Source organism: Solea senegalensis, linkage group LG9 (assembly GCF_019176455.1).
Source record: "Solea senegalensis isolate Sse05_10M linkage group LG9, IFAPA_SoseM_1, whole genome shotgun sequence".
Classification (NCBI taxonomy): Eukaryota; Metazoa; Chordata; class Actinopteri; order Pleuronectiformes; family Soleidae; genus Solea; species Solea senegalensis.
In genome coordinates, this window is record NC_058029.1 from 8067316 (window position 1) to 8090175 (window position 22860).

Sequence of the window (22860 nt, forward strand, 5' to 3'; positions counted from 1 at the left end):
ATCACCCAGACAAGAGAAAATAAAATTACTGCAGTAGTCAGTATAAGCAAGGCCTCTTCTTGAAATATTGAATCAATTCCTGGAATCCACAGTGAGAGACCTCCAGTCTGACTGCATTGATTTCACTCATGGTCAGAATGTAATTATGGAGGGATGGGGAGAACACAGTGTGGGTGGACACGGTAGATCTGCTTCATACAGACACAAAATTACAGGAAATAATACAAGCAGACAAACAGGATTTGATAAAAAAAATGTTGTTTATTTGAATCCGTGTTTCATATTTTGTTTGCTTTTTTTCTCCAAAACACCATCTGTCATGTTTCTCACCACAGCTAAGTAATGTACAAAACTCCCCTGAAGTCTTATGTGGAAAACAAACATTAATGGAATGTAATGGTCAAACTTTTCTGGGTTAAATGAACATAGAGTCAAAGCCATGGAACCAGCTGATCACTAATACATCAGGTCATGTCAGGAGTTGGCATGTGCTAATGTCACATCTGATGCAAATCATACCTCTGGCGAATCAGTCACTGTAAATGTTGTCTGTGTTATTATGTGGGAAACAATAGCTTACATAAACCTTGTTTTGTACTGACTGAGTGAGGAAATATTGGAGCACACATTTTCCCACTTCACCAACTTCCAAGGCACATCAAAAGCCATCTCAAACCAGCAAACGGTTGACGACATTTGCCACGAATAATTCAAATAAGACGAAACGTCCAAATTGCACGAGTGTAGCTTTACATTGGTCCTGGTAATTGACAACCAATTTGGTGACACGTGGGTTTGAATTAAAATGTCACATGCAACACAAAAGGTGCTGTGACACAGAACACTACACAATGCAGGTGTAAATTATGTCAAAGATCTTCCAGAAAACAAATCCGATACAAAGAGGGGAACAAATCAACAGCTTGCCTGGCTGGTATTTCGATTAAAAATATTAAATTGACAGCTTTGCTTTGGTTTCCATAAACAAGATAACCTGAAAACACATGAACCCATCCAGTGGGTGAATACACACATTAAGCTTTGAGCTTCTACGATTCATATGATACACAAAACCTATGAAAAAATGTGCTAATTTAACAGAAGGTAAATGGTTCATGGTTAGAGTCTGAAACATAATAGGGATGTCCTGCTCAATGTAAATGGAAGAACAAGTGGTGCTCTGGTGATCCTTTAAATGCATGCATGAAATGTGAATTTTGTTACAGGAGGAAAAAAACACACTCCCAAGGCTGATGTTTAAGAAGTGGAATCACCCTACATATTTATGGTAGGATGGGCAGTCAACACAAGTCATTTTGAAATGCAAAATGTAAAACACGTCCAAAGATTATCAACCATTACAAATAAAGAATGCAAAAATAAACTTGTCAGAGTATTTTTTGTCTTTTTTTTGTTTTACTGCACCTTTAGTAAAATTCTTTCAAAGCGATTTATGATACAGTACATTCATCAACAGTGACGAGAAGGAAAGGAAATCAAATCATCGTGCTGGCACAGAGATCCTGAGATGTTACTATTTTTAAGATGTTACATGAAAAATATACACACACTCATTTGATCTAGCGCTCCCGCATTTTGACCTTAAAGAAATAAATACCCTCAGTTATGCACATCATCCAATTCTGCTAAGAGAAGTACCTAAACCCAGGTACTGGTGCAACTTAAGAGTCAGTTTTTAAGTCAGCCAGTGTGTTTCACTGGGAGTACATCCAGCAAACCAGCAGGCCGGCGGCCAAAGCTGCACCGGCACCGACATTGAGCAGGACGGGCTTCCAGGACAGCCACTTCTCTCGTTTCCTCTCAGAGTCAGTCAGTCTCTGTTTCATCAGCTGGACCTTCTGTGCAGTGCTGGCAATCCTCTCTTCACGGTGTCGCTTTCTGACACTTAAGTAAGAGTCAGACAAGAGGAAGTGGTGAGAAAACCAGTGTGAGCAACACATTACTACATCACTGTTCATAAACAAGTGTGGTTTTCAACTTTAAACAATCAATAATGTGAGAACATATGAAGTAAATGTGTTGTCAGTCCTAGCTCATGCACACATTCAACATGTGCCGCAGACTCAAATACAATTTCTAGCCTGCTCCATCTAGCTGGATTTGGAACTTTTAAAAGTTACTGGGCAAAAACCTAAACAGGAATTGAATAACAGTCCACAAGAGAGAAGAAAAAAAGGCAATACCCAAAAATATGACAGAAATTGGGGGAAGCTACAAGCAAACTTCAGTTGATTTAAAAAATAAAAATTGAGCATAATCACGTCTCGGGTGTCAGTTCACATTACGAGTCATTTCTCTGGTTTTGATATGAGACATACTACTAAGGTCTGGATCAAACTTTCCACATTCTATGTGAGTGAAAAGCCGCTTCGATTTACTGCATTTTCGTTCCACTCTTAAAAATGAGGGTCCGAGTCATTCTAGCATTCCACAAATGTCAACTCAATCTCTCATTCAATTCCAGTAAGGCCAGTTTCCTACCAGGAGTTCACCCTTGTTTTTATGTTCTTGGATTCTTTGAACACAGAGAGATGTGTTGGTACTAGCAGACCTCCTCACATTATTATTTGAAGCAGCTTTCCAAGTTACCATCTTTGTTGTCTCTTTTGACCAAAACAACAGCATGCCACCAACTGGATTTGAAAGTGTTGTGCTACATGGAGCATGAGGTGTCAGCACCCATGGTCCGCATGGACCCAACCTGGAGGTTTACTCACTGACTGCAGATAACAAAATGATGCTACAAGGACCCCAGCAGACCTCTGTGGACACAGATGACCGGTCCCTAAGGGCTTGCACTGGTCAAAGACTGCGTGCATGTGACCACCATTACCAGTCCATTGTGTAGTGTGTGAACTCAAACAACAACAAAAACTCACACACATAGCACACATGACAGTAAGTCATGAAATGTGAACTGCACACCAATCATTCAACTCTGAAATGTATGTCATGTGAACTCAGCTGAACTTACTTTCCAGAGTTCTCCGCCATATCGTGGTCTTGGTTGTCTGGCTCTGTTGCCAGCAGGTGGTCTCCTGAGTCGGCCTGCAGCTCCACACAGGGTGCTGGCTGGCCGTTGGGCCTGCTGTCGTTGAGGTGAAGTCTGGGTGGAGGTGGTGGCGGGGGAAGATCTGATTCCAGAGAGGAATGCTTGTTTTCCAGCAGATGCTTGTTTTGCTACAAGACAAAGAGGAGATAACATAAGTTTTGTTCTCCCAAAACAACCAACTTCTGACAAACAGAGGAAAATAATTTTGTTTTATATATTATGGACAGCTCATTTTGTTGATTATCACATTGGTCTCTGTGCACATTTTATGAAAAACAGATTAAAAAACATAAGCCAAAAAAGATACAGGAAACTTGGGTAGAATATATATGTGAACATAATCCTCACATTTTATTTAAAGCTAGATTTAAATAAGATTTAAGCTTCAACATTACCGTGTATGGTGCTTTGTAACACCTGAACTACAACATCTATCAAAATATTGCTTTATTGGAGCATTTTTGCAAAGCATCACACAGCTCTGGTGTAAATAACACAGCCAGCGATGCAATTTAATTTAATCCAATGTAGAAACTGGGCATGGCTTGTATTTGTTTTAGGACTTTGCATGACTGAATCTCCACAACAGAAAGGATTGAGCCACATCAGTAAAAGGAGTCAGAAGACCGTACACAATGAGACACCTAGAAAATCCAGTCAGGATCACTGTTGCATATAACAAAATGTGCAGGTGACATCCTCATGAATAAACTACCTGTGTGGCTGTGTTATCCGTCAGAATGAGCTTGGCTCCCTCGATGACAGCCATGTAAGAGAAGCGGAGCTGGTCGGGAGTCTGGATCAGGCCCATTCGGTATTCCCTCATGTCCAGCAGCACCTTCTGTATGTCCACCGAGGATGGATTCTTTCTCTTGTCTATCTGCAAACACAACACAACAACAAACTGAATATTTTAAAATGAACTACATCGGTCAACCTTGAGCAGCTACAACAAGTAAACTGCCACCTAATGGCATTATACCATCAGTCACAAGGGACACTTTTATAAGCACTTTTGCTGATTATATTTGCATACTTGTTTGCTACATTGCTGTATTGTGTGCTGCCAATTTACTATTCTTCCACCACTGACTTTTTGACCAATCCAGAGGCCCTCCATACACCTCGACTTCCTGTATTTATGATTATCTAACATTATATCCTACTGTGGATGAAGCTTATGTCTGACAGAAACAAATGTCAAACACGACCACAGAAAACACATAGGTTAGACCAAGACATGAACATTCAGTACTTATTGAGACATGAGAACCTAACAACCCTACAAAATACACAGTATTTATCTGGTATTGAGTGGCAATGTGTGTTTTCTGCTTCAAAGTATTATATCTTTGAGAAATGCTTCATGCATTTAAGCATAACCAGAACATGCCACAACATCTCTTTTATGACCAAGTACAACCACGATGAAAGAATCTCATCTTACTCTCCTGTCAAAACTTGAACCTCGCAAATCATGTTTTAGCCCTTTGTTTTACTGTTTCCTCGTGTCTCTGTTCTCACCAGGACCAGGCAGGTGTCCACCAAAGCAAAGGTCCCCGAGCGTCCGATCCCAGCACTGCAGTGCACCACTGAGGGACCGTGCTCCGGGCTCAGCGAGCCTGATTCCCGGACCTTGAGGAGGAAGTTGAGGAAGGAGGCAGGAGATTCTGGAACACCAAAGTCAGGCCACGTTGTGTAGTGAAAGTGGTAGATCTCTCTCGACTCCCCCGTCTATGACAGAAAACATAACGTTGCATAAAGTGCTCTGTATGACTAGGGTGCATTTCACTAGTAGACTGAAACTATAATATAAAATTTAAGAATATATAAGATATAAGAAGTTGTCTCCTGTCTAAGCTCACCTTTATGTTCTGCAGTTCGAGCAGTCGGATTGTGTAATAGAAACGGTCCTCCTCTGAAAGTAGCCTGACAACAAAGCCCATGTCTGTGAAAGACATCTGATGTTCCTTAGAGGTGGGCCAGTACTGTGCACACTTTTCCTGTTGAAACAGAATCATTTCACTCAGTCTGGAAAATAAAAAAAATCCAATGAAATGTGTGATGACTACCGCACTGCCAGTACAGACTGCATTGAATTTAATGTTTCACAAACTTCATTTCAAATAGTGAAATATACTATGACACATTTTCCAGGATTTATGCTAAGCTAAGTTTCTTCTTGAATGGCGGAACATGAGTAGTACACATCTTCTCATGATTGCACAGGCTCTGTGCACACATCGCAATATCCTCCGTCCTTACACCCTCGGTTTGGATAAGGTGTGTGATGTTTATGCCACATTCTGTGTGTTGTAGAATCATCAACTGAATATGTAAGTGCCAATGTCCTGTACAACACTTTGGAACATCTTACCTTAAACATTTGTACAAAACAGGCAAGAGGAAAACGTGATGAATGAATTAGCAGGTGCAGAAGTCAGTGTACTCACCGATCCCTTTTCAATGACTCTGTTGAGCATTATAACAGCTTTGCAACAGTGCTGCCAAACCATCAGCCAGAAATGACCACAGGTGTTCCTCAAAGGTCCCTGCAGCATTTAACGAAAAGCACATGGAGAAAACTCCACTGTAAGGTCAAGTCAGTCAAAGGTCTCAAAGTAAAATCCTGCACATTCTTCTCCCTCGGACTCACAGATTTCCTAAATGTAACGCAGACAGTGTCATTTATAAAGCATATGATGCCCATACCTGAGAAAGAATGTAAGCCCTCTGGGCTTCTTCCATCATCACTAAACTTGCATTGATGTAGTCGTTGTCAGAGTTTTCAAGTTTTACTCGACTGTGATCATCTGGAACAAGGTGGAAGATCACAGAAAAGTTACAAATCATAGCACACATTGGTGGCAGTACATTCCAAACTCTCATTAAATCTCTTGTCATATGACTCACATGGGCTAACATCTCTGTAGCGGTTCAAATTCCGATTTGCTGGAAGTTTTGCCACTTTATAAGGATATTCGCCGGCTTGGTTGCGGATCTCCTGTTGGAAACAAGACGTTAGCAGTCTCTCTTCCAGTCAGCAAAATCAATGGAAGACCCAGTGCATACATTTGATATAGAAACATCCCGCAGTATAAACACAGTAGCAAGTAGCATTCAATGACCAAGTAAAGAAAGTAGGGAAAGCACTAGGATAATGTAAACCTCTGCCCAGGCTGCTTGTTTCCCCACAATATCAATCCATTCAAAAGGTTAACCATATACATACACATTATTACCACCAAAATGTAATATTTTTTTCTCTGAGCTATAACCTAACATGACCTGACATTTTTCTTTCGACTCTTTGAGTTATACTGCTCAGAGTCACAGACAAATGCACGTACACACCTTGGTAGAGGTAATAAAAGTTCTGTATTTATTGTATATCTGTCCCAACATGTACTCTTTTGCTATGACTTTATTTGCCAAGCTATTGTGTCACTGTCACGTGTTACTGTTTCTACAAATTACTTTCATTGTGTGAATGAGGTGCGGTCAAAGATGATCTATGAGCCTCTGCAATGGTATCTTTCTGCTAAATAACACATCCAACAGAAACAGGTTTGTTGATTAATGACAGACTTCAAAAAGCTTGAACAATAAGCCTAATGAAGTATTATTTATTTATTTTGGCTACAAAAAATTCCACAAATATTTTAAGTAGTAATTATAATATTTCAGTCATCACAACATCATCAGAAGTTTTATTTACTGCCTCCATGTCAAATTATTTTAATGCAAACACAACAGATAGTTAATTATCGATACAATCCTTTCTCACTCACTTACATACAGTCCTTATGATTTATTTTTAATGTGCCTTAGTAGGGAGCTACATCTTTCCTTGTGACTGATTATGATCTTAAGCGAATTACTTTTCACAAAAAAAAACAACCAGCCCATCTGTGATGTTTCTGACCAGCAGAAGCGTGGACAGAAGGCTATGCCTGTTAATGATTAAGAATTGAACAAAAACTATATTAAACCCTCCCCCCCACAGTTGTCACAATAATATCACAAATCACAATTATTTTGGTCAGAATAATCGTTGTGGGGAAACATTTGTATCTTCCCATGCTGAGCTATATCAAAGATGTTTTCATTTAAGGTTTGTTGTTTTGAGGTGTAATGTTGTAATTTCACTTAGGTTGGTTGTGTATGCAATGTACTTTATTTTCTATTTAATAACCGTTTACAAGCTTGTAGTGTCATTATTCAGTGGCTGAGAAGAATGTTAGTTAATTTTACTTGTGAACAGCTACAAATTACACTCTGAAAATGTGTACGTTTTAACTCTCCTGTTATCTGGCAACTTCAGCACAGTTAATCACAATAATAACTTCGTGTATAAGAAGACAGCTAAGCGGACTTCAGTGATGGCTACACAACATCTTTAGTTAAACGTTATCTTCTGGTTACTAGCCAGTATAGACACGATTATAACCAAAGTTAAAGAGGGAACCGAGGTGTTGTTCACTGAAGCTTGCTTTCTCTTGGACCGCTGATGGCAAAACACACGCGCTTTTCTCTGGAAGTCCTCATGAATTCTCAGAAACTGCGGCTGACGTCTGCTAGCATTAGCATTAGCTAGCCGAGTGCGGCTGTCGCACGTTTTCTAACGAGCTCTGTAGCTACGGAAGTCAGCGACCAGTAGCGCCGACTGCCACTTTCACACTCGCCTTTGCTCTGGTGCTTAAAATCGTATACTACATTCCCACCATGTGCTGTAGCCTATGCGGCCTGACTGTGTCAGCCACGGAGCTAAACGTGGTAAAAAAATACAGAGAAAAGTGTCTTACGGGCTGTCTACCAACTTAGCTGGCTAAGTAAGTTAGCAACTGATCGTCATAGAAACACAAGAGGCCCAGTGTCCGGACTTACATTGTAGAGGTTTTGCCATCCCCCGAACGAATCGATGTCCTCAAATTCTTGCTCCATTATGTCGCAGTTTGTGCCCCGAGACACTCGGTGTATGAGCACGAAGTGTTTTCAGCACCGCTTACTTTCTGTCCGCCATATAAACAGCCAGAATGTGTGTTTAATCCTAGAGATCCCAGCGGGAAGTCTGATGCTCCCACAGCACACACACATGCACTCTGACTGAGTGGGGTTGCCAGTTGCGCGTTTATCTCTCGACGCACCGCATCGAATAGCTCCAGCCTTGTAGTGCTGGCAACCAGTAGCTGGTTCATTTATTGATATATCAAGGGAAGGAAATCCCATTGAAATCTGACCAAGAAGTTTTTACAGTAACTGATACGTATCAATTATGTTTTCTTCTTTAAACATTATTTGAGTCAGCAAAGCTAGTCAAGCCAATCTATTTTATTTAGATTTTTTTTTTAATAAAAACATTTCGCTCGAAGAAAACTGTTATTATGTAATTCACAACTCTTACAAAGAAGCATCTGCATAAAACACAAGGTGATTCTTGACAATTAACAATACGATGGAAATAAATATAATGTGTAAATAAAGACTGAGGTTGACAGAAACAAAACACATTTCTACAACGTACCAAAAAGTAAGTAAGTAAGTAAAGTAAATAAATAAAAATATAGAAATTCATAATTTTTTTAGAAAAACCTATATCACTGCTGAATCTGATCTTAGACGAAACCAAAATGATGTCAATAAATGTAAACACGATAAAAACAGAACCTGGCAACCCCTTCGGTAATGTAACGTAATGTAACGGTGCTTCTCGCTCACAGTGACGCACGCACACACACACGCGCGCGTGCGCGATAGTGTCTATTAAAGCGTATTTATTATTTGTTTGTTTTTTCAAAGTATCTCAAACGCATTGATAAATGAGCTTACTGTTTGCAGTGCATGTGTACTGTGTAGTTTATTAGTAATAGTAGTAGTGCGCCCCCTTGTGGTAAAGATTGGTGCACACACTCACAACACAGTACGAGGACCCGCCAAACACACACACACTCAAACGCTCACTCTCTCTCTCTCACACACACACACACACACATACACATGACAGGCCTTTTGGCTAACCCGTGTAGCTAGTGTTTTCAGCACGTTGTCCGAACCATGTTTGTTGCGCGCAGTATCGCAGCAGATCACAAAGATCTAATCCACGATGTGTCTTACGATTTCCACGGCCGGAGAATGGCAACCTGTTCCAGTGACCAGAGTGTCAAGGTAAGTGATGTGGAGCGGGCGTCACTTTGCTAATGTTAGCGTTAGCTGTTACACATAGCGTGTGAACATCACCCACCTTCGCAAAGTCTTTAGCTCATTGTTGCATTTGCAGACGGTTTGCCACTGTTTTCAGCCGCACATCACGTTGCAGTATTTGTTAAACTGGCTGTTGTGACTTTTTCTGGCATATTTAGCTTGTCTGCTAGCTACTGTGCCGGTAGCATACAAGCTAGGGTAGCTGTGTGGAAGTTGTATGAGAGTTTATAAAGTACACGAATTCTCCCCCTGCTCATAAAGTGCACATGCGGTTTAGTAGTGATAGAATCCAAGCGAGAGATCAAGAATAAGTTAAGGATCTCTATATCTGATACTCGATACCAGTAATATCGAGATACAACGATTCTGTGATAATCAATATATTGCAAGACAATCATATAGCCATATATCACGATATCTGAAAGATGAGAAGTTAGTGTAGCATGTAAGCCTGCTAAGTTATAAAATGTTCAAACACTTTTTTTATGGATAAAAAATCTTACAAACCTTAGTTGTAAATCTTTCTTTGGGTGTGGTGAAAATGACCAGATCAATGGCTAATCCTGTTGCTTCAGGATCCAGTATATTGTCCTGTGTTAGGAACACAATATCAACACAAAGTAAGTGCTCAAATCACAGATGTGATTTACAACTGTATTTGACTCGACCCTGCATCTTGAGGAAAATCTGGATCAGTAAAACAAGTGGTGGGAATCAAACGGTACCTCATGATACGATATGCAATACATGGTCCACAATACTAATAATATCATGATACAATGGGATAATGACAGGGAAAGCTATGTTAAGAGATGCCCCATCCACATTCAATACATATACTTTATGCATTCTCTATGTTGTGAATAAATAGAGAAATCCTGCACTTTTAACCTTTCCCGGGCGTTTTGTTTCCTTCAGATATATCAGTCAGATATCATGATGTATCTCTATATGATAGTCTTGCACAAAATCGTTGTATCGTGATATTGTTGGTTTCTTGGATGATGTATCGCACAGGTATCCTGTGATTCCCTCCCCTACTTTACATGCCAAGAAGATTAAGAAATTTAAACAGCCATGGCTATTTACACATATTTATTTTAGTGCAGTATTTTTTTTCTTTATTATTGTGATTGTTATTTCAGGTTTGGGACAAAAGTGAAAATGGAGAGTGGCACTGCACAGCCAGCTGGAAGGTAAAACCACTTCCCGTCTTTGTATTTTTTTGGCAGATCATACGCTGATCATAGGTACAGCTTGAAATTGAAACCTACTTTCCTCAGACACACAGCGGATCAGTATGGAGAGTGACCTGGGCCCATCCGGAATTTGGGCAGGTTCTTGCTTCCTGCTCCTTTGACAGGACAGCTGCTGTCTGGGAAGAGATTGTTGGGGAGTCCAACGACAAACAAAGAGGACTGAGCCACTGGGTCAGTACAACTGGAAATTTTATATCTAAATACTAGGTACTTCTTCTGTTAAGGAGCTTTCTGCAGCGCTATGACGCTGACTATGCTGTAATGATGACAGCAAACACCACTAACTTGTATGCAGTTTTCCAAAGTTTTCTGTTTATGGTGCAAGATCTGACCCATGTGTTTCACATTGCCTTTGTTTTAGATAAAGAGAACCACTCTGGTGGACAGTAGAACCTCAGTGACGGATGTGAAGTTTGCCCCTAAACACATGGGACTCATGTTGACCACCTGCTCTGCGGACGGAGTGGTGAGGATTTACGAGGCTCCTGATGTGATGAACCTGAGTCAGTGGTCTCTGCAGCACGAGATCTCCTGCAAGCTCAGCTGCAGCTGCATCTCCTGGAATCCCTCCAGGTTAGAATTTATATATGAATATGAAAAATGCTGTGTCAGTGAAGGGTCTGGAAAGTTATTAAAGTATGTCTTACTCTGCAAAAAACACTAGTTCTAGGAAGTAAAACTTAATTTACTGAAACATTTAAGTTAGAAGTCCAATACTAAATCTATTATCTACTCCCTGTGAATTTGTTTAACATGGACAAAGTAACACTAGTTTTCTCCAAACAGAAATGTATAAATATAATTTAAAAGACTCGGGTTCGAGCCCCGGTTGGAACAAGGGTCTTTCTGCATGGAGTTCGCATGTTCTCCCCGTGTGTGCGTGGGTTCTCTCCGGGTTCTCCGGCTTCCTCCCCGGTCCAAAAACATGCAATGTGGGGATTAGGTAAATTGGACACTCTAAATTGACCGTAGGAATGAGTGTGAGAGTGAATGGTTGTTTGTCTCTAGCTGTGTGTGGCCCTGCGATGGAGCTGAGATTGCTGATCAGTGTTCTGATGGCACATAGTTTAAGTTTAAATTAATTTTCATTAAATCATGTCTTTCTCAAATGCAAATGTATTTCATTTTTCATATGGTCTGGCCAAATATTATGGCAGAGTCTCACACATAATGCATTACACAAACATAGTTTCACTAGACAGTTTTTATGAATAAGTCATCATATTTTTCTTCCTGCTATTGCCATAAAAACATTCATGGCATCATATCTGTTTTAGTGCAATTGCATTAAGGGCAGGTCCAAACCTATTCCTTCTCATGACAGTGAAGTGATCATTGCAGCAGGTGCACTTACTCCAACTTAATTAATCCTGCGTGCCATTCCCTTTTAAAGAACAACCACCTGTAGGTTGATGGTGGATAGTGAGTTTGTGCATGTGTTGGTGTCAAATTTAGTTGCTACTTTTTTCTGCTCATCACTCAGCTCTCGAGCCCACCCACCAATGTTTGCTGTTGGAAGTGACGACAGCAACGTGTCATACGGTGGGAAAGTTCAGGTCTATGAATACAATGAAAACACAAGGTGAGTGTTGTGTTTACTATGGCTGCATCTACTGATTATTTTCACAACTGATTATTTTTGGTTTTAGTTGGTTGGCTAATCAATGTAATCAATTGTATTGTTTTGTCCACAAACGAAATGTGTTCGGTTTTAATGATTACCACATTTAAGAAGTTGAAAAATCAGAGTGCTTTTTCTTAACTATTTAAAAAAACACTCAAATATTTGGTGATGAGTAATTGATTAATAATCAACTAATCATTGCAGCCCCAGTGTTTAACCTCTCAAACATACCAATTCAAACTTTGTTGTTTTTATTACTAACATTTTTATTTATCATTGTCATGAAGGAAATACGCTAAAGCCGAGACACTGATGACGGTCACTGATGCAGTTCATGATATTGCATTTGCTCCAAACCTGGGAAGATCTTTCCATGTCCTCGCCATTGCAACAAAAGATGTCAGAATCTTTAAGCTTGTTCCTATGAGGTGACAAATTTGTTTACTTTTGTTTTTATTGACGAGTCTTATACGACTCAAATGTGTAGAGTTTGGTGTAACTGCTTAAATTCTGCATTTTGTGTCAGAAATGAGAATCTTACCACAGTGTAAACTGAGTTTTCTGTCTCTTGAATCAACCTGACAGGAAGGACAGCACCTCCACAGGACCCACTAAGTTTGAGGTGCAGATTATGGCTCAGTTTGACAACCACAACTCCCAGGTCTGGCGTGTGAGCTGGAACATCACCAGCACGTTGTTGGCGTCTTCTGGGGATGATGGATGTGTGCGTCTCTGGAAAGGTTGGGAGGATTTGATACCTGCTTTTGGTGGCTGATTATGTAATTTTAATGCGCTGAGCTAATAACACTGTTTTTTCCCTAAATATCTTTGTTAAAGAACTGATGCATCGAATGACACATGGTTGGTTAAGCTGCAAGAATGTGAACCATATGGTGTGTGTGTACACTGAAGCATGGGCTGCATTTTTCTGAATGAACTGAGGTTATTGCTGACAAAGCAGGGTGGATTTATCAAGTCCACAGGACATTTGATAAAGAAAAGCACATTGCACAGCTAAATGGCTCTGTGTGAAAACCTTAAAGGTCAGCACAGGCTTTGAGACAGAAGGGTGACATGCAGTCTGGACCTGAGCTAATGGTCTCCTCGTAGATCCTGAGTGCAGGTGGGATCAGTGGGGAGGGACTGGCAGTGGATATGCGGCTGTGTGTTGTAAGAGGGTGTGAGGAGTTTGTGTATGTGTGTTAGCTGGTGATGGTTCTGCAGGTACTTCTATACAGAGGTTGTGATATTTTGCCATGAAGAGCACTAATCATTATGCCACCTTTTGTTTAATTGTTTGAACTGAGTCTGGTTAATAATTTAATTGCAACACAAACATGTATTGTGATACTTTGAATGTTTCTCTGTTTTAAGTGCTGTTTTTTGACTGTAGTTCAAATCACAATTAACTGGATTCAACAATTTTCACTCAAGAGCTGTCTTCAGTTGTTGCGTATTCATCAAGAAAATCATCAATATTGATTGATTTATAAATTGTTTTACTGCGATAAATTTTAAGCAATATTGTTCAGTAATGGTGAGGGAGTCGGTACAGAGAAATATTGGATATTTTGACTGATACAAATAAATGTTTTGTGGATTAGCATTAAAAAAAAATCATTGACATTTTTAGTCCACTAGATGGTGTCAAGAGCTCACTCTCGCTAGAGCTGTTGTGTGGAAATATCACAATAAAGTATTTTGCAAATACTCGTACTGTGACTTCTATATGTGATAATATTGTATCGTGGTGTCTCTGGGGATGTCCAGCCCCACTTTGAACCAATCACCGTGGCACGATGTTACGCCAGTGTAACGTTTTGAGGCGGCATGTCAGCTTTTCAGAATCTTAAGACATGATGCATTTATTTAATTAAAATGGTCAATTAAAAACACTTAAATATTACTGACGTCAATCCCTGTGTCTCTGTAGCAAACTACATGGACAACTGGAAGTGTACCGGCATCCTGAAGGGAGACGGCAGCCCCCTCACCAGCTCCTCAGGTCAGCCCACGGCCATGAGCACCGTGGTGGGCTCGTCTGTTCAGACACCACAGAATTCAGTGAACGGGATGTCTGCAGGAAGGTAGGTGGCGTGGTGCGTCTGCCACCACTCACCCAGCCCAACCTGGACCAGTCAGAAACTGACAACTTACTATGCCTCTCACACTGACTGGGACTGCAGCAGCTGCTCACTGACAAACTACTGGGCTCACACTCACCCAGTGCTGCACTAATGCAAAGAGCTTGGCTTCCAGCAAACAGGTTCTGGGCATCAAGCCTTTAGAGCCCAGTGTGTTGTGGTGTTTGTTTGTTTGTTTGTTTTTTTTAAGCGATATCCTCTTGATACAGTGTGAATGGAAGCACGTCATTGTAAGAGTGATTTAGCGCTGACCATTTTCTTGGTATAATAAGTAAAATAAAGCTGTTTATATTCATTTGATATGTGACTATTATTTTAGTCATAGTATTGTTCAAATATGCAGCAGAACTGCTCTGTCGTTAAGAAGTTCACCATTTTGTCAAATAGAAATTTTATAGCAATTAGTCTAAAACATTTGATCATCCAGTAACTTCATTACTGTTATCATTAAAGGGCATTGAAGTTGAAGCTCAATAATTTTCTCAGCAAACCTTTTCCTTCTTTTAGTTTTGGAGTTTTCAGTATTCTTGAACATATCCTCGAGCAAATGTTACCAAACGCTTTGCTGAGCAGAAGGACAGCTTGAATCAATCTCATTAACCGGAAATAACAATAGGATATAGCATATACACACACATTGTGTGGGCATGAATACAGCCACTGGCACTGAGGACTTCACAGTGTGTGTAAAGGTCATTAATGAATGACATTGACTCTTCTCCAGTTGTTCCATTGTGTTTAACAATGTACTACTATCTGGAAATTGTCACTAGTATCCACAGATATACATTTTTTGATGAATAATTAGAAGATATGATCATTTAATATCTTTATAGGGGGTAAAAAAAACTTTTTAACAAATTTTTACTGAGCTAATACTGGTTTCCTCAGTTTTTATGGCTGCATTTATGTTTAAGTTCAATAACCTCTGACTTAACCAAACCCTGGTATTTACTATTCTTGTTGTTTTGACTTAAAGGTGCTGTCAGTGATTTGTGTTTTGTCTAATTTCCTGTCTTATGCCACTGTTAGCATTCTCTTTCTATAGTACACTACCTCATGAACATGTTTGGTGAAGAGGGGGGTGTGTTTACCTGCTTCTTTGTGGAGGTGTGGCTCCTGATTATGGACTACTTGAAACTCAACAAACCCAGTAGAACAGCTGACAGAAGTCGGAATATAGAGTGATTTAACTGGAGTACCTCACTGACGGCAGCTTTAACTCTAACCTGAAATACATTAGACGTGTGCACTGTGTAATAATCTAACTTGCATCGTCATTAACGATTGTTTTTAGATTTTTGTTGTAAAGTTTGTAAAGATTTTCAGGCATCACGTCTTCTGGTTGACAAATGTGTGACATAAGGTTTGTTGAAGTAATATTGTCATATTGTACTTGCTTGTTGCATGCAGGATTGGCAAGAGAGCTCCCTTTGCTCCTCCCCTGCGGCAGCTGAATTCTCCAAAGATATACCAGCATCCCGCACATTACTAATGTCCCTCCTGCATCAGCTATCGTTTGCCCGTGTGGTAATGCATTTAAAATGTGCGTCTGTCATGTCCTAGCTGAGAATGTGGGTGTCACCGGCTTGAGATCTTTATTTCAGCACCAGGACTGCAGCATTGTTTGTTCACAGCTTCAGCAGAGCTGTGATCACAGCATGTTGTGTGCCAGTGGGTTCAGCTGATTGATTATACCCCTTTAATAAAAAATAAACACCTAGAGCACAAAAGCATAATTTCTCCTTCAATTTTTTTTTTTAATTTCTGCTTCCTTTTACGTGTTCCCCCTCTGTGTTCCGTTGTCATTGTCTTCTCCTCGTCTATGTATTTTGTTGTCTCTGTCCTTTTTTTTTTTTTTGCATCAGGTATTTCTTTCCACCTCTGGATCCTCCCATAGCAGGGACCAGGTATGGTCACCTGCTGCCTCCTCCCTCCCTCATTGAGCAATGTGATGCTGAAGCTGTTCAGCCTCAACAACAAGCTCTTCCCCGCAGGCACTCCTCAAGAGCACTGCTGCCCTTACCAGAGGCTGAAGGGCAGTAATGTTGGGGTGTTTTAGCTCAAATCAGGGATACATTTTTTGTGTTGGCCGTGATTTACCAAACTGACATTTATTTGTAATAAAAACCATAATTTTTCATGAGAATCCTTTTATATTTTGTTCTTGTTTGCCAGAAATGATGTCCTTATTATGTTGTGACCATCATGTGGAGGATAAAGTGGTAGAAGATGGATGGATGGACTGTGTTCACAAAACACAATTGGTGTATTTGGTGTCACTGATGGTTTTAATATCACTCAGTCCTTATGTAAGTCAGAATATAGATATTTAAAAGAATACTACTCTCTTCATGGAATTACTTGTTTTTTTAAATTTTAAGATTCGTTTACTGGATTACATTCTGGCTGTAATGTTCAGTTATGTTTCTCTGATTGAACTCGATGGTGTCTATTTAAGGAAGCTGGTGCAACAACTGTCCAGAGCCACTCCTTGTTTTCCAGGTATGAAGATCTGCTGAAGTGTCATTGTGACCACTGGCCTGACTTCAAACACAAATACATAACTTAAATTTTCCTGTAGGAGTCACTTCATGGCCGCAGTGCGTGCATGAATAAAAAGCACCTCTACTGACTTTAGTTACAAATTATAAGTCATGTGTTACTTCTTCTGACAGGGGAGATAACATTTCATCTCATGGCTCTCATGCCTTTTCGTCTGCTGAGATGTGGAATGCATTTGCTGGCAGTTTTCTCAGCGGGCAGCTGTCTGCTCACCAAGGTTTTACTGCAGCTGCCTGGCAGAACACATGGTACAATAAACTTGGACCAGTAACTGTCATGGTATTGTGGCATCTGAGTCTTTATCAAACAGGAACAAGTCTCCTGTGGAGCATTTTGAGTTATTTACAGATTCTGAAAAGTGAAGATGTGGAAGATAGTGAACTTTATTTTGTTATTATTCCCATGATGGGAACATGTGCAGTGTTGTAAACATGCACTATAAAGACCTTGGAATATAAAAACTATATTTTACAATAATATATACATGGGCATGGTGTTAACAATGTATAGGATATTATTTATGTACACACAACTTTATAGTGGGCCTTTTCTTTTTCGTATACTATTACCCTGATCAGATTATGGCTAAAGTTTGAAAACAATTCTTTCATTCATGTGGACACGGACAATGATTGATTCATGATTATCAATAGCCGTTTTCCAGTGTGCGAAGTGTCAAATAATCGAACTAAGTTGATGGACACAGGCACCATCCAATGACGCCCCACGTCCCCGCCCTTCTCTTGTCTCATGTCCAATCAGAGCACTTGTACACGGGTTAAGTCTTGCCCTCGCGGGCTTCCTGTGGTTTCCGGGCGCTGTTTGGTCCTTGTACGATCTGTTGCACGGTTTCTTTTTCATAACCGCCTTTAAAACTTTGCCGAAAGAAAGAAACACACCTCAATCACTGGAAGTTACTTTTGCAGCTCAACAGTATGACAACGCTCCGCGTTGTTTCTCGTTTGTAAAGACGGAGCCCCGAGTTTGGTGGGAACAGAGAGAAAAACGCCGTGTCTCGGCCCGCCTCTGGAGTATTGAATGTGAATTGAAGTCCAACTAATGCTAACGTTTATGGTAAGATTTGATGTTTCTTGCTGAAATGGACAAGTCTTGAGTGGTTCTATCGACTGTATTCGTTCAATAACTAACATAACCGTGTTGTATGTTACTTCTCTGTCAACACTTAACTACAAACTTATGAACCAGTAGGGTGCAGGGATTGTACTGGCGAGTTTGACAAACCCATTTGTTTTTAGCAAGTAGGTTAGCTAGCATTTCAAGTCAGCTAACTTAACGGTATGCAGGTTGTTTCGTAGTAAAGGTCAGACTCTACAATTCAAGTGGTAAACTACCTTTATATTCATCTAAATGCCTTAAACAACTATCGTAATTGCCCCCTGAACTGCTCTGGATGTATTGCAAATGTGCACACGTGACTTGTGAATGGAACACTGTATACTTGTTGTCCAGTGCAGCGATGGAGGCTCTGATACTGGCATGATAATCTGTGTAGTTATGCAGCATCTCTCAGGATTTATGAGTAATAATTCGCGTGATTCTGGTCATGCAGTGTGTGTGTGTATTTGTGTGTGTTTTAAGTCTATTTGGTATAATGGGAGTTATCATTCGTTCATTTGTCCGCTATCGCCATGGTTCTCAAACTGTGGTACAGGTTCCTCTGGTGGAAAATCAGAAAAACTCTTCTTACTTCTAGTGATGGGTCAATAGAGGACATTATCACTCATCGTGATCAAAGTCACTTACAATAAGTTGATTGTGGTGAATTTCTGTTATCATGATAATCATGAATGGGGATGAACATTAATATTTCACGTGAGTGATTTGAAAAAACTTTCCAACTCACCAACATGCAGTCCTTGTGATTTATTTTTTTAATGTGCCACAACAGAGAGCCACATCTTTCCTCGTGACTTAATTAATAATTTTCCACTAAAACAGTATGTCTCATCTGCAATGTTTCTGGACAGCATAAGTGTAGGCCGAAGGCTATGCCTGTTTACGTTTAAACAGGGGTGCAAAGCTTCACATGCATCTCAAAGAGACGCATCTCTCATCAGCAACAAAACAGTCCTGTGTCCAATCCAGCTGGAGATGACACCAATACAGTCCACTGGCCAGGCATGGGGATGATGTCTGTCATTACCTTAGTGTCAGAGTATCTCAGTCCAGAACCCTGAGCGTAGTGCCTCTTTCTCTGCACCTAATATTGTGTGTGTTTGCACCAAACAAACACAAAGCAAAGTCCTGGGCTGTGTTGTGAGGTGAAACACATTTTTTTAGTTCTCAAAGTAAAAGATGCCTGTTTCCTTGTTACCTTTCTTAGACGTTACAGATGGGCTTCACCTGAGCTGAAATTGAGCCACACCTGGCCATCCATCTTCTCCATTTGAAATCATGGCAGAGAGTTTTTTCAAGTTGGAAGATGAAGTCCTCCCCAGTTTCCTCTGTGAGTCTATGGACAGCTTCAGTGGCCGTGCCACATTGGGGAATGTGACACTGGGCTCAGGCCCAGGTCAACCAGTGGCCGCATCTACAGTGGCCAAAGTCAGACCCAGATTTGATATAAGGTGGGTGCTTTGCTGGATTATTTTTTTTGGACAGATGTGACTCATTTGTTGTGACATGGCATATTTGAGTAGTGCGGAATTGGATCCAGAAAATATTCCAATGTTAGTGTTTTGATATTTGTTTTTGCCAATTGGGCAGAGGTTGTTCAGGTCAAATGTGTTATTTTATTGACAAACAAAATGAATTATAAGGAGCAAAGAAAATATTCTCTTTTTAAGAAGCCAAACACTGAGAGAGCTATTTATTTGTAATTATATAAAAATGCTTGACCTGATAAAATTGATTATCAAATAGTTGATTCTATTTTAATATTTTAATAATTGATTTATCTCTGTGTAGATTCTCATTCATCTATGTTTTGGTCATCCAAAATAACCACCTTGGTATAACCACAGTTGGTTGCAATTGGAGAAAAAGTCTAGTTGTGTTTTGGATAATCAATTAATTGTTGCTGCCCTACTATTTTATTAACTTATTTAGCACTTTCCATGATGTTGAGCTGTTTATTACGTTAAAAGCAGTTCTGTGTGCTGTTGCTTTTTATAGAGAAGATCCTGATGAGTCATATCTAGATGACAAAGATTTGAAGCGATCCAGCTCACAGTCATGTGTCGGAGAACAGCCTAAATTTGCCCTCAGCTTTAAAGATGACATGTGAGTGTTGAGCAGCTTTGTGCTTTGCAATGTTAACTGTGTTGTGATTTTTTTTTTGTGATTTAAAATGAGCCTTTTAAATTTATGCAGAACTTTGTCAAGTAGCCATCCAAACTTTTTGTAAGCAATGTGTGATATGTAGGTTTAATTATTTTCAAGTGTTTCAAACAGTCAGTCATACTCAAAATATATGGCTATGTTGTAAGTGTAAGAGTTAATGTCTGTCTTTTATGGATAGTATAGTTCCAATATTCACTTTGTATGTAAGGCTTCCCCATTGAAACCCATTTTTGCCATTTTCTTCACTGTTATTAATTATGTGTGTCTTTTATACTACATGTCATCTTCATTACAGGGAAAAAGCAGATGACTTCCTTGCAGCTCATCGTATTTCAGACATGCTGGTGAAGATTAGTCTGGATGAGAGTGTTCCTCAAAATCAAGGCACCAAGATGAGTTTACCTCACAAACAGGTGGGCTCAGTCCACTGCTGGCCCACAGAACTCGAAACTGGTAAATTCTCCTGTTTCTGTCCAGTATTGACTAATTCTATTTCCTAACCAGAACACCACTTATATGAATTGTAGGCATGTCTTAGGTAATTCTAATGGACCTTTTTCTCACAGATCTTTCAACAGGACTTCTGACACTTCCCCATTTTGGTCATAAAGACAGAACCAATGCTAAGGTACTGATCGTGTTTACATTAACCTTTGCACTTTTGTCCAACCATCTGTATAATTTTCTAAAACCAAGCCTTGTTAGCCAACATGGAAACTCTATATTTTTCTTAATTCCAGCACCTTCATAATTTTTGCATTAACAAGATTTGCAAAGTTTTTAAAAGTTTCTGTTTTTAAATATGATATAGAATTTACAAATCTTATTTTTTCTGTCTGCACTCAGGCGGTACCAGCTGCAGTTGGAGAGGATGGTGTGCAGAGTGAGGGAATGGACAGTGACCATTTCAGTGGCAGTAACTCAAGCTTCCTGGCTAATGAGAAGCTCATGTCTTTGAACAGTGACCTGACAGGTATGACTCAGCTGTCTCTGCTTTTAGTCTTGCAGAAATAAAAAAAGATTTGCTGACATGCCTTTTATATTGCGATTATGTTTTTGGTTCTCAGATGATGACACTGACCTGAACAATTTGCCCGATGAGCTGGAGATGTACTTCAATAAGCTGGTTCCACCTGTCATGCAGAGAGGCAGAGTGGAAGGCCAGGAGATCCCTTCAACTGTAAGACACTTGCTCTCATATCAGATAAAGCAATGGTCATATCATAACCTGTACTCGTGTACTTTATTATTTCTCAATATGCTCTGTATATTTTTACTCCTGTTCAACCAAATGCTGCTGTGCAGACAAGTGCACATCCTGCTTTCTGGAGGGTTTGAGTTCTTGAATGTCAGGTGTTAACAGTCCTACTTAGTCTGTATCTGCAGGAGAAATCATGAACATTTGGTTTCTCACTGTAAGAGAATATTTAAATTGAATGTGCATTTTCAACCGTCATTCTCTTTATTTCGAATTCACAGGGCCTGCCTGCTGCTGCTGCTGCTGCTGCTGATGATGATGATGATGATGACGACTTATCAAACATACATTCTGCAGAGCCAGAACAGTACAGGAATCAGTTCCCTGATAACTATGATCAGGTGAGTACACTTGCTCTGAAATCAGTTTTTTAACAATTATGATTCAGTCATTACTCTTTAAACCCTTCAAAGCCAAGTATATATCCTGTATTCGCATTTCAGGAGGACTTCAGGATGCCTGATGTGCGTCTGGCTGCTACAGGTATGGACTCCTGTCCTGCCAGTGATGAGGACACTGAGGATGAGCTTGAGTCTGCCAGAAGGAGCAATTCTACCAGGACGCGGCTTCTCCCAAGCACCTCCAGACAATTGGTCAGAGATAATAGTGGTGGAATGAATAGTTTTGCCTGCCTCTAGTATCTCTAAAATGCACTGTGCTGTATTTTTTTTCTTCAAGCAATTTATGTGGTTGTGTCCATGCATGTCTACATGTTGGTACAGGTTGGAGAGAGTAATCGTCCCAGCTTCAGGCCAGGCTTAGAGGGAGGCAGTTCTGATGATGAGTCTTTCAGTGGCCGTAGTGGTCCATTCGTGTCTGGGATCGAACACAGACGATCTGCTGAGGGACAAGTCATCAACCCTCCTGTTACAGGTGGGTTATGTTTGAGTTATACATTATAAATGTTGACCTGTAGGTAGCAGTTTCTTTATCGATGTGTAGCAACTTTAAATGACGTCAGTCAACATTTCCTTGCAGCCTTTGGATGTCCAGTTGAGTAAATTATCTCCAAATCTTTCTTTTGTTTTTTGTGTGATTCTAGGGGATGGAGGAGGTGGGGATGGAAGCAGTGGCAGTGAGGAAAATGGAAACTATGGGGGTGCTTCGACCATTCCTCTTCCATCGACTAACGTCCAGACCGCTTATGATGTCCTCCGTGGGCTTGGCATTGTGGGTAGCAGTGCTGCTGGTGAAGATGATGATGATGATCTAAATAATCTGGTTGTACAAGGAAGGAACAGCCTTTCCAGACACACTGAGGTGAGAATTGCCCTCAATTTGGCCTTAAAAGTCTAACTAATAAAAAAACATTTATTTGTTGTTACAATGGTCACAACTTGCCTTGTAAATTATATATATATTTTTTTTTAAACATGACATTTAGCACTGCTGAACATGTATGTATTTTTTATTCATTCTATTTACTTCATTTT

The 22860-nt window shown here is 40.0% G+C and overlaps 3 protein-coding genes across 5 annotated transcripts in view; 2 read left to right on the plus strand and 1 right to left on the minus strand.

Moving 5' to 3' along the window:
• Positions 1-1251: 1251 nt before the first annotated feature.
• On the minus strand, positions 1252-8204 carry ptpn2a (protein tyrosine phosphatase non-receptor type 2a). Its single transcript, XM_044034877.1, has 9 exons — positions 7961-8204; positions 5987-6077; positions 5786-5886; positions 5527-5625; positions 4939-5076; positions 4598-4807; positions 3789-3953; positions 2996-3201; positions 1252-1905 (listed from the first exon to the last, which is right to left on the minus strand). Exons 1-9 carry the CDS (start codon positions 8015-8017, stop codon positions 1716-1718), a joined length of 1257 nt encoding a protein of 418 aa, XP_043890812.1. The 5' UTR covers positions 8018-8204; the 3' UTR covers positions 1252-1715.
• Positions 8205-9021: 817 nt separating this feature from the next.
• Positions 9022-16450, plus strand: seh1l (SEH1-like (S. cerevisiae)). 2 transcript variants are annotated; one of them, XM_044034919.1, is made up of 9 exons: positions 9022-9238; positions 10420-10470; positions 10558-10704; positions 10895-11106; positions 12017-12115; positions 12445-12585; positions 12743-12897; positions 14091-14244; positions 16170-16450. In XM_044034919.1, the coding sequence occupies exons 1-9, from the start codon at positions 9128-9130 to the stop codon at positions 16345-16347; spliced, it is 1248 nt and encodes a 415-aa protein (XP_043890854.1). In that variant the 5' UTR covers positions 9022-9127; the 3' UTR covers positions 16348-16450. The 2 variants fall into 2 exon arrangements, with proteins under 2 accessions (XP_043890854.1, XP_043890855.1); XM_044034920.1 differs by lacking the exon at positions 16170-16450 and adding an exon at positions 15715-16034.
• A 1225-nt stretch (positions 16451-17675) lies between these two features.
• The window catches only part of cep192 (centrosomal protein 192), a 28482-nt gene continuing 23297 nt past the window's right edge, over positions 17676-22860 (plus strand). For both annotated transcript variants that reach the window (XM_044034178.1, XM_044034179.1), the window contains exons 1-11: positions 17676-17940; positions 19211-19454; positions 20002-20109; positions 20465-20622; positions 20736-20797; positions 21016-21142; positions 21237-21349; positions 21649-21768; positions 21871-22020; positions 22150-22300; positions 22470-22687. In XM_044034178.1, coding sequence (XP_043890113.1) covers positions 19282-19454; positions 20002-20109; positions 20465-20622; positions 20736-20797; positions 21016-21142; positions 21237-21349; positions 21649-21768; positions 21871-22020; positions 22150-22300; positions 22470-22687 — 1380 coding nt within the window. In that variant the 5' untranslated portion in view covers positions 17676-17940; positions 19211-19281. The remainder of the gene's footprint in view (positions 17941-19210; positions 19455-20001; positions 20110-20464; positions 20623-20735; positions 20798-21015; positions 21143-21236; positions 21350-21648; positions 21769-21870; positions 22021-22149; positions 22301-22469; positions 22688-22860) is intronic.

Excerpts from the sequence above, each read along its gene's own strand:
- ptpn2a (XM_044034877.1), bottom strand. The coding sequence starts at position 8,017 with ATGGAGCAAGAATTTGAGGACATCGATTCGTTCGGGGGATGGCAAAAC. Across the intron at positions 6,078-7,960 it reads GATGGCAAAACCTCTACAAT|GAGATCCGCAACCAAGCCGG; the intron begins GTAAGTCCGGAC and ends TGTTTCCAACAG. Across the intron at positions 3,954-4,597 it reads TGGACACCTGCCTGGTCCTG|ATAGACAAGAGAAAGAATCC; the intron begins GTGAGAACAGAG and ends TTGTGTTTGCAG.
- seh1l (XM_044034919.1), top strand. The coding sequence starts at position 9,128 with ATGTTTGTTGCGCGCAGTATCGCAGCAGATCACAAAGATCTAATCCAC. Across the intron at positions 12,898-14,090 it reads ATGTGTGCGTCTCTGGAAAG|CAAACTACATGGACAACTGG; the intron begins GTTGGGAGGATT and ends GTGTCTCTGTAG. Across the intron at positions 14,245-16,169 it reads AACGGGATGTCTGCAGGAAG|GTATTTCTTTCCACCTCTGG; the intron begins GTAGGTGGCGTG and ends TTTTTGCATCAG.